Here is an 11,781-nt window from a genome sequence, read left to right as displayed (position 1 = left end):
TATGCTAGTGAGGTGTTTTTACTGATTTGGGCTTGGCTTCATTTTCTAACACAATTAGCCATCTAGCACGGGTTTTCTTTTCAATTTCTTTATATATAATCAGCCACTTTTAAATTTGAGGAGCCAAAGGATTTAGAAAGATTCTAGAAAGACTTTTTTTAGTTTTCCTACTGTAGAAGGGAAAAGTGAGAAAAGGTGTATTTTGGGGTTTTCTTTTGTTTTGGTTAAAGTGAATTCTAATTCTTCAATTCATGGGGCACTACATTTTACCCTTCCTGGATGTGAGTCTCCTAATCTGTGAAACAGAAAAGGCAAATACCTGAGGCTGAAACATTCCCACACTGCCGCAGCCGGACAAGTATTCTCTATAACTCGGGCATGTGTATTGCACAGCAGCATGATTATCCAAATAAGACAAATTTATTATAATAGTTACTGATTTAAGGGAACTTTATAAAGCTGACATTGTTGACTAAAGTTTACAACCCTGAAATCAAATAAGTTTAAACATTAAAGTAGTTTTAATTAAGTGAGAAGAATAAAATACATATGTAATTCCAGTCTAAAAGTTTATCTGTTTCAAACCATATAATGTTACTGACAAGAGTCCTCTAGAACAGATACAAACCTAAATTCTGGCATCTAAGAAAAAAGCTCTAAAATATTATCAACACTTCTGGGTTGATGATTTAAATTCACTATTTATAATTGAAGAAGGTAGGTATCTTTCTACCCATTTCTCAGTATTTCATAAACTAACCCTCCATTTTATATCTTCTCCTGAATTATAATTCTGAAATGCAGGTAGCTATTATCTGATCTTGTTGGCGGGAGACCGGTTTTTCAACATTTGAATATTACTTAAGTAAAATTATAGAAAATTTACCTACGCTATGCCTTTTCTCTGTTAAACTACAGCACTGCCCTTTTCTTCACTGGTTCTTCAGAACCGATCATAATTAAAAATTAAACTTTAAAGTCATATGCTTAAAACATAAATGCAGTTGGCAGCAGAGAGATGCCAAGGCCCTCAGTGGCCAAGGTCTGAGAATGAATGGGCCTTCCTAGGTTACAGCTCATCTCAGCCAGGGCCTTCAATAAACCTCTCTTCACCGAAGAAGTTCTTTTGTTACTCTAAAGTGTCCTCCTCTTTTTAACAAACAAACAGCACAAGATACTGAGAGATTTATTTTTTCCCTTCAATGATCTATCTTTTGGAAATTAACAAGTGTTTTTATCCCAGCCTAAATATGTAGTATATACATACCATTTAGTCGTCTCTGGAGTGCTTCTTCCTCTAAGGTAATCATATAAATTTGTTCATCCAGGTCTTCAAGAATCTAAATTTAAAGATAAAACTACTCAATAATTCAACATTACAAAACAAATGTTTATGAGACGATTTAGGCTATTTGGTCTATTTATTTCATTCAGATAATGTATTCATTCAAATTTCTAAGAACCCAAAATAAAAAAGCTATAACTATTTTACTTACAAATTAAGTATAAATACTTTAGTATATAGCCAAACATCAGAAGTTACCACAAATCCTATATACATTTAAATTAGGTATTTTTGAAGTTTAAAGGATTAAGCTAAGAACTCTGTTTTCTCAACGGCAAAAAAAATGTATGAGTTTTAGGGTTTTTTAGCAACACTCTGTGATACAGGCTACATGTATGAATTTTTTTTTTTTAAACAGAGTCTTACTCTCTTGCCCAGGCTGGAGTGCAGTGGTGCAATAATCTCAGCTCACTGCAACTTCCGCCTCCTGGGTTCAAGCCATCCTCCCGCCTCACCCTACGTAGTAGCTGGGACTACAGACACGCATCACCATGCCTGGCTAATTTTCATATTTTTAGTAGAGATGGGGTTTCACCATGTTGACCAGGCTGGTCTCAAACTCCTGACCTCAGGTGATCCACCCACCTCAGCCTCCCAAAGTGCTGCGATTACAGGTGTGAGCCACCATGCCCAGCCATGTATAATTTTAAACAGCCAAAAAGCTACCTACAGTAAATAGGTCATTAGGCCCAAGCCAACATTTTAGAGATAGAAGGAACAGAAACCCAGTCTAACATTCGTTTCCTCATTTACATTTACCTACATAATGTCTAAAACAAGAAATCCATAAACTACATCAGTAACATGCAATACTTTCCATTTATATCATCTTTATGTACTAAAAACGCTCCACGAATACTGAAGATTGGTATTATCAAAATCATCCAATAGACAGAAATCTAGAGAAGTAGTATGTTTACATATAAACTAAGTCATACAACAGTAGTTAAAAAAACAGCATACTAATCATTTACCAATTGTATGGGATATTGTGTGCACTGTTAAAAAACCTAGAATTGATTTAACGCTAGTTTTGTTAACATAGCTATCCTTCTATGAGAGGATCCTTACTATCTTCCTAGCTGTAGGGAAAATCTGAAAGAAATCTAGAGCTGATATTAATGTTCTATATCATTCACATCCAAACTACTTATACTCAGCAAAAAAATAAATTGTGAGGAGTTAATGGACAAAAAGATAGAAACCATATATACATCTCCTTTCAGATTTTAAAGTATTTTCAGAAAACAGATTTTCAAAAAATGCATTCCCTATCAGACGTCAAATTTATACAGCTTCTGTGAAATTGATTTAAAGTAATCCAATAATTCCCAGCCTTTCAACAAATCATTAGGGTCCCCTATGGTCTCGCCCTGAACTCATCATGGGTACACACGCCAACTCTATCCTTGAGAAGCCTGACTTGGGAGGTAAGAACCAATAAATATGAAAATAAAAATAAATAATAAACAAATAAATATACAAATAAATAATGACAAAGAATGGCCATTCTATGAGGAAGAAAGGAAGAGGAAGAAAAGGGGAAGGGACACCTAAACGGCCAACCAGCAAGCCCTCTCCAAGGACGGAACATTTAGGCTGAAATGAGTGGCACGTGCTGGAATGTGTGCTACTTCCTAGGAGAAGGAGTGGTACATGGAGAGGATCTACTGGATGCAGTAGGTCAGGGGACAGGAATCCCTGACAGAACTCATACGTCTGGGACCAGATCCTTGGGGGCCATGATCCGAAGTTCCTTTCCCTTCAACACTTCTCTTCACTTTCTACTATTTGGATCAGAATTGACAGTTTTTACTTAAGGTCTAACGCATACAAAATAATTTTTATCTTTCTTCTGCAAATTGTCCAAGAAAAACTTATCACTACAGGTATGTCTTAGTGTGAGTGAGTAACTGATATAGTTTAGATATTTGTCCCTTCTAAACCTCATGTTGAAATCTGATCCCCAATACTAGAGGTGAGACCCGGAGGGGGGTATTTGGGTCATGGGGTGGATCTCTCGTGAATAATCAGTTTGGTGCTGTCCACACAGTAATAACTAAATTCTTGCTGCATTTGTTCACGAGAGCAAGTTGTCTAAAAGAGTGTGCACCTCTCTCTCTCTCTCTCTCTCCTTCTCCCGTCTCTTGCCATGTGATACAACTGCTCCTCCTTCACCTCTCGCCACAATTAGAAGCCTCCTGAAGCACTAGCCAGAGCAGATCCCAGTGCCATGCTTCTTGTACAGCCTGCGGAACCGTAAGCCAAATAAACCTCTTTTCTTCATAAATTACTAAGCCTCAGGTTTATAGCAATGCAAAATGGAGTAATGCAGTGACAATGTGAATAACACACATATATTTGTGTTAAGTGCTTACGAGCACCATCATCCTTGATTTCTACAACAATCCTATGAAAAACAGACTGTTCAAATCCCCATTTTATATTCCAAGAAACACAGTTACCAAAGAAATGTGTGTGCCTTCAAAGCCTATATTCAACTACTATGAGCTAATGAGGGCTTAAATATGAGTAAGACATAGTCCTTGACCTCAAACAGCTTACATTCCAGTGTAGCAGAAGAGATCAGATGAATTAAAAAAGTAGAGAATTTGTTAAAGTCATAATGGTGGCTGAAATAAAATGTTACAAAAGTTCAGAGAAAGAAAAATTATTCCCAGATGGGGGAAAAAAAGTTTTGGCCAGTGTTTTTGATGATAGTAGCATTTTATCTGACATCTTAAATTACCAAAAGAAAGAAAGGCATTTCAATCAGAGGAAACTGTAAGCAAAACACAGAAGTGGAGAGGCGCAAAGTCCACTCTGCAAGACAGCAGTTTTACAGCTCTGGAGCTTACAGCAGAATAGAACAGCAGACCAGAGCTTGAGCTCTGAAATCAGCCTCCTGGGTTCAAACTCTGCCCCATCTCATAGATCTCTGATCTTGTACAAGCTACTTAATCTTCCTGAAATGACATTAGTTTAGCCATAAAATAAGAATACCACTATCCAATTTACATGTTTGTCATCAGGATAAAATGAAATTATGTGTGTAAAATACAGTGTTTACTGCTAACACATATAATACACTCCATACTCAATAAATAATCTTTATTATTGAATGTTACCAACAAGAAAAGCAATGATAAGACTTTGAGGACATTGTTAATAAGAGACAAGGCAAGGAGAAGAACTAGCCTGGGGAAGGGAGCTAAGTGAGTAGTTTGGTTTTATACCTGTTGAGTTTTCAGCTCCATGGGTTATTCAATTATAGCACTTAAAATGTACTGTGATTTCTTTCCATTGTCTTTTCCTCATTAGAATTAGGCATTTAAAAGTGATGCAGAAATGGCAGAGATGGTTAGGAGCAGAGCATTAATAGAACTTTAGACCAATGACAGAACTTCAAACATCTCCCTAAAGTTAGAGGAGTCAGGAAGCAGAAAAGGATAAAGAGGACCAAAAAACAACAACAAACAAGAAACTAAATGAATACAGTGTCACAGAACCTCTTTACACGGGAAAGGAATTCCAACACCTGACAGCATGTGTGTGGTACACAAGTGTGTATACAACATTTACACACTTTTTGTAAAATGTATTTGTGTGTGTGTGTGTGTGTGTGTGTGTGTGTGTGTGTGTGTGTGTGAGATGGAATCTTGCTCTGTCCAGGCTGGAGTACAGTGGCGCAATCTTGGCTCACTGCAACCTCCACCTCCCAGGTTCAAGTGATTCTCTTGCCTCAGCCTCCCAAGTAGCTGGGATTACAGGTGCACACCACCACACCCAGCTAATTTTTGTAATTTTAGTAGAGACGGGGTTTCACCATGTTGGCCAGGATGGTCTTGATCTCTTGACCTTGTGATCCGCCTGCCTCAGCCTCCCAAAGTGCTGGGATTACAGGCGTGAGCCACCGCGCCCAGCCATATTTATGTATTTTTATAAATAAAAAATTAAACTTTATCTTTAAAAGAAAATTTAAATATTATGATTTTCATAATTAAGCAAGCATTTATTAAAAGAACGTCCACTATAACACTTCCTCAGTTTTTCCCTAAATGAATCATGACAAGGAAGACAAACATAACCATAATGATTTAATAAGTATTACTAGTGAGACAGATGCAAAGAAAGGAGTTTATTTGTCCTTGAAGAAGCAAGGCAAGATTCAAAGATACATAGACAGTGGAGCTGATACTTGAGCTAGGTCTCAGGAGGCTGCTAGGTGGCTGGAGCAGGTAAGAGGCCTTGGAGGGAAAGACACACTCCTGGAGACAGACTGCATAGAGCCTATTTGGAGCACAGCACGTTCGCCCCTGAGCTAGAGTGAGAGTAAACAGAAGGACAGCTACAGGAAAAGTTAAGAGTGGACCAGGCTGTGAAAGGCTTTGTAACAGGTAAGTCGTTTAGACTTGAGTTCATAGGCAATGAGCATCCATGAAAATAAGTTACAAATTTCCTACGTGCAGCTAAGAAATTATTTTTATATAATTAAATATCTGACAAAATGGAGACCAAAGGAAGCGACAAATCATTAGAATTACAACCAACTGAAAATCACTTAAAAACTAATAGTGTTTCTAAGATTCAAGGCAAAGTATGGTTCAATTAATCGCAACATAATATACAGACAAATTTTCAGAAATATAACCATTTTGTAAATCAAAGCATACTAAATTTTGAAACATAATAGAGGCACTTTTTGATACTAGGCAATGGATACCTAAAATACCTGTAAATATTTGTAAATTTTGTACTAAAATTTGATAGAGGACTTTTTACCTGTGCACCTATAGTTAGTATTTTAAAAGCAAAACCAAATTTGGTTTCCAAAGATTGAAAATTTAACCTAAGTTCTATTTTAAAAAATTATGAAACAACAATTTGATAGATAAATGCACAAAAAATATACTTCTATTTCTAAATGCTAGCTTACAATCTAAAAAAATGCTCAAATGTTAACAGATTTATTTAATAAACAAAATGATATATAATTAAATACTTACTGTTGGCTTCACTAGCAACTGACCCATCACTGTGAACATCCGGGAAAGGCCAACTGGTGTACACACTGCAGAAATAAGATCACCAAAAGACAGAAAGCTACATTAGCGAGCTTGGAGAGATAAACAACTAGACCGTAAAAATAAGACAAACTCGAAGATTATTTTAAGAACATTCTTCTTAAACATTGTTCATTTTAAGAACATTCTTCTCTCCAGTTGAGATTCTTGGTGTTTTGCCAGAGGACTCTTCACCTTCATCAACAAAGACGCTAGAGGGGCATGTGAGGAGGATAGGCGTAATTAGTTACGAAAGATGTGTGACGACAAAGGCTTAGAATAATATTCAAGATTCTAGCAGCTGAAGAATAAATACTTTTACTTAAATAAAAGAAAAATAAGCAAAGAATCGGTTAAATTTCAAGTTATTAATAGGACTGAGAAACAAACAAGAATATCTAAAGGTGACAACCATAGTCTTAAGTCCTTTAAAATATATTTATCTATTTATAATACCCCTGAGATAGGCTGTGATGCTTCAAGTCAAAGAAAACAAACTTTCAAAAAACCACAAACTTATCGTATATAATTCTACCATTTCCATTAAAAAGCAGAATCTAGCATTGTCTCGGGTGTCAGGGTGAGGGTAGGGCATATGTTATGAGTGTGTGTATAGTTTGTGTGTCAGTGTACATAACAGTGTATGAGTGTGTGAGAGTGTGTGAGTGAGAGTGTACGCGTGTCTGTCTGTCCATACCTCTCTCTACAACCCAGTAGAAGAGGCTTTCCTTAGAGAACAATAAAAGCACCTTATTATTTCAAAATTTCCATTTATCAAAATTTATTTTGAATAAAAAGAGTTAGGGCAAACTCAAAAAAATCTCCAAATAGTTAAAATATCTCATCAGAAAACTTTCCTGCAATTTTCCAGAATACAGGATAACTCTACTTTTCTATCAATATTAAGTCTGAAAAATACTTACAGAGAAGTAACAAACATCCCATCAATGATATACAGGAATATAAATAGGGTAGATAGAACTCCCAGAGATCTATTAAAAAAAGTAAATATATTTTAATAAATCCAAAATACTGCGTGTTAAGATACAGTCTATTTTACGATAAGATAGAGGCTGACTTATACCTCATGTAAACATTGTAATTGCCTATTTGAGTTTATTAAACCATATAATTACTAAGTTATACAATAAAAAGATCTAAAATAGAAAACCAAGAAGTAAGCCTTTAGCAAAACCTGTTTGGAGGGAGAAAAAAAGTTTCTATGGAATTTGAAGAACAAAAACCAATTAACAACAACAACAAAATGTGAAAAGCTACTTACTCGTTCTTCACATATAAAAGAAAGAAAACTTCATTCTTAAAGATAACTAAAGATTTCTTAATTCTGTAAATTAACATCAAACATCTTTGTTAACCATACCCAGAATTATTTAAATGTTTTTAAAACTGAATGTGTCATTGTATCCTAAACTATAGTTTCCATTGAAGAAACTGGTTAAAACAAGGACATCCATACCATATAAAGATTCCATGCTTGCCGCATCATTGTCAATGAGTGCTGAAGCTACCCACACTATCCCAAGAATGAGTAATGCAAGAAGCAGCAGCATGACCAGAGTCTCTAAAATGCGGGCTCGGATTCCCTGAAAAATACAGCAGAAATATAATTTTAGTATTTCACAACATTTCATGAACAATAGGGTTTCTGCCTATATGAAAGCATAAAATAATCCCTTGAAAGGAGAGGAAATTTATATTAACAGGAAAAAAAAAACACTAAGTACTTATAGTTTATAGTGTTTAGACTGACTTTTCAAAATTATGAAAAATATTATTAAGCTTGGATAAAATGCAAAAAAAATTCTTCATAAAAAACATCTGCAGAACCATTTTAAACAATTAATTACTTTCCTAACACTTTCCACTAACAAAGCAGATTAATGAATTTCTATCCGTGATTCTAATCAAGGGAATAGAGGGCTAATTATGGCACACAGCCAAGGAGTTCACTCAGCACTGAACTGGGTGCACGCACAATGCTCCGAGCGGCTGGAGTGCGCCAGCTCTCTCTAGCATAGACTCTGGTGCTCCTCACAGCCTCCGGAGCCCTCTACTGTGCCGCTGGAGAACTGTCCATTGTAATCCAACATTATAAACTATAGAGATACTGCTTTCACCAATTGTATATGATGCTTTTCTTCACATTATATAGAACTTTAAGTAATCCATGAGGATGAAATATAATAATATAATCATTATGCACAATTGTGTTTTAAATGTAAAACAAATTCTGAACTCAGGACCAAACTAAAGGCTAGACTTTTAAAACTTAAAACTGCAGGACAAGACAAAAAAAGAAATTTATTTTTACTCCCCAAAAAGTCACCAAATAATTGAATCTGCAACCATAAGTTAGAAGATTCATACTGATATTTTTTACTGCAATGAACTAACCTACAATTATCTAATACAACCAACAAAATTATAAATACATCCGTATTTCTCAATAAATCATGTAATCTCATTCCACATTTTAAATAATTTAAAGATGAGAGTTATAAAATGCTAAAACACATATTTATTTCAATATTCTCCTAAGTATTCTAATTTATGAATTACAGGAATAGGTTACACTAAAATCACAGCACCCAGTTCTTCAAATTCAATAGAAAGGAGAGGAAATGTCCTAAAACCATGGAGAAGTATACCTAGCCCTAAATGATGACCTCTGAGGTGAAGTGGCTTTTTCTTACCAGCCCTTCAACAATATCGCAAACTTACCTCAGGGCTGCACTTGGCAGGTTTAAAACACCCTCAAATCTGAGAGTCAGCTCACCTTAAGTGTTCATAGCATGGGAGGCCAGTGAACCAGAATGAATTAGGCTTGTATTTTAACACATGAAATCTCATAGTAAGTAGCTATTAATCACAGGAAATGAAATATGAATAGTCACAAAACTCACTACAACAAAACATACACTACTACTTTACTGAAGAGTCCTTTGAACTTCCACTTCACAACTTTCAAACTATTTAAGATACTGATATGGTTTGCCTGTGTCCCCACCCAAATCTCATCTTCAATTATAATCCCCATAATCCCCCTATGTAATGGGAAGGACCCAGGGGAGGTAAGTGAATCATGGGGGTAGTTTCCCCCATGCTGTTCTCATGATAGTGAGTGAGTTCTCACAAGATCTGATGGTTTTGTAAGTGTCTGGCATTTTCCCTGCTGGCACTCATTCTCTTGCCACCTTGTAGAGAGGTGCCTTCTGCCATGATTTTAAGTTTCCTGAGGCCTCCTCAGCCATGCCGAACTGTAAGCGAATTAAACCTCTTTTCTTTATAAATTACCCAGTCTCAGGTATTTCTTCATAGCAGTGTGAGACAGATAACAGACTAATACAGATACCAAAACATTATTCACCACCTTTAACAATGATTTCTCTCTTCCTTCCTTCCTCCTTCCCTTCTTTTCTCTCTAAGCATTAATGCTTTTTATTATACATTAAATATTTTGTGGAAACCCTATCAATAAACAGACAAAAGGAGATAAAATTATATCTTGCATGTCTATGCAGATTTGCTCTAGTATTTGTGTTATACTCTCTGAATTCAGTCTTTCCCTGCCTCCAACCAGCCCCTAAGAAATATATGAACTAAAGAGTAGGGTTCCCGAAACAAGTAACACATGCATTATACATCTATTATGTCAACACAACAGTGCAGCAGTGTCAGAAGCGTTACATATATGAACTACACAGTGGTGGTTCCTTGGAACCATTTAAAACCCACTGTCCAAAAGAAGTTATAATTGTTATGTTAAATAATTACAACACTATAACAATAAGTACAATATAATTTTTATGATGATAATAAATGTTGGGAAACCACAAATCACCATAAAATTTATAGGCTTCCTCTGGTATTTTGGTGAGAACTATTTCTTAGCAATTAAACTTGTGTTCTTCAGATACGTGCCTATGTGCTGGGAGGCAATGCTCCATGGGTCTCTCACATTTCTATGCATCTCACAAGCAGAGGCAGGGACAGACCTTACTTAGAGCTGTCTTCTTAAGGTTTGTAGAGCAGACGGCCTTGGGATTTAGAGATAGTGTATCTCTGAAGCAAAGGACAGGTTTGTTTACTGTCTAGCAGCACAATATTCACCTCCAAGCAAAGGTTAGACAGAGTTGCCTGCAGCCCAATGTAACTACTATGGGTTCCCTAGCTGTGATACAGAACCATTGTGGGGCTTGGGGTGTAGGGAAACGGGCACCAAAAGGAAGCTTGTACACTTGGTTATGTGCTGTGCATACCCAAGTCCTTTGCCTCCGACCCAGACATCTCATGTTTACAACCAGCATCCATGACTGGGAGATTAAGTTGTTAGTTTGCAAGCAGGATGAAATCTTAGACCCTTCACAGTTCTTAACGGGTTTTGGTGGCAAGGATAGAAGGCTAACAGACGGCTTTCTGGAAACGAAAGAGGGGCCCTGCAGATGGGCTTAAGGGATATGCAAAGACTCCTGGATCTATCAATGGCAATGAGTGTGCTCACCCATGTGGTGGGCAAGCAGGAGGAGCAGGGATCCCAAGCAGTCCTAGCTGCTGGCGACAGTCTGCAGGCCGAGGTAGGTAGTGAGGCTGAGCCCACTGCTGGCTAGGTTGTCACTCCCTCTCCTCTGAGCATAAGCGGGAAGGAATGTTATCATGACGGTGGAACAGCGAGCCTGCAACACCAGCTAAAAGGTCCTGTGGGTACAGCTGCTCTATCAAGGAGTCCCAAAGCTGAATAAACAGTGTCAGGAATGAGTCTATAGACCTATGCATAAACTGATGTCATTACAAATTCGGCTGAGCCATACGCAGCCACTAGCCACTCAAAATGAAAGGCCGAGGCCTTGCTCAACAGCGTGGGCCAGTCACTCTTCCCACTGCCCCTTCATCTGTCCTCCCCCAGCTCCGACCTCACATGCTTAGGAAAAAAGACGACTGGGGTAAAGCAGAGGTCTCCCTGTCCTTCAGGGGAATAAAAGCCACACAGACCCACCTGAGCGTGCAGGGGAACTTCAGGAAGGAGAGGGACTCAAACTCACAGCTCTACTGAGTACAGGAATCCACATCACCATCCTACCTGGTCCTTCACAAAGGACTGTGAGGTGGCCACACAGAATTGTTGGTGAACAACGACCTTTTTTTTTTTTTAATAAAGATAAATATGAATAATGATATATATATAGTTATAAACTAAAATGGAATGCCAAAAAACATTTTTGAAAGAGAAGTCATTTAATAATAATTCTTGATTATTTTATACATAAAGAATTAGACATTTAGGTGAGAAAAAAAAGTTAAAGAAAAAATTCATTTTAAATAGGGGTCATTTAAAATGATACATTTCACTTTTTA

The 11,781-nt window shown here is 36.9% G+C and overlaps 1 protein-coding gene across 3 annotated transcripts in view; it reads right to left on the bottom strand.

Moving 5' to 3' along the window:
* Positions 1-11,781, bottom strand: part of LMBR1 (limb development membrane protein 1) — a 202,636-nt gene that overhangs the window by 70,317 nt on the left and 120,538 nt on the right. For all 3 annotated transcript variants that reach the window (XM_017519518.2, XM_017519510.2, XM_037735352.1), the window contains 4 exons: positions 7,886-8,012; positions 7,332-7,400; positions 6,352-6,416; positions 1,268-1,340 (listed from right to left, as the gene is read on the bottom strand). In XM_017519518.2, coding sequence (XP_017375007.1) covers positions 1,268-1,340; positions 6,352-6,416; positions 7,332-7,400; positions 7,886-8,012 — 334 coding nt within the window. The remainder of the gene's footprint in view (positions 1-1,267; positions 1,341-6,351; positions 6,417-7,331; positions 7,401-7,885; positions 8,013-11,781) is intronic.

The sequence above is a fragment of the Cebus imitator genome, unplaced genomic scaffold, assembly GCF_001604975.1.
Source record: "Cebus imitator isolate Cc_AM_T3 unplaced genomic scaffold, Cebus_imitator-1.0 Scaffold20, whole genome shotgun sequence".
Lineage (NCBI taxonomy): Eukaryota > Metazoa > Chordata > Mammalia > Primates > Cebidae > Cebus > Cebus imitator.
This window is presented reverse-complemented; position numbering and strand designations above follow the sequence as displayed.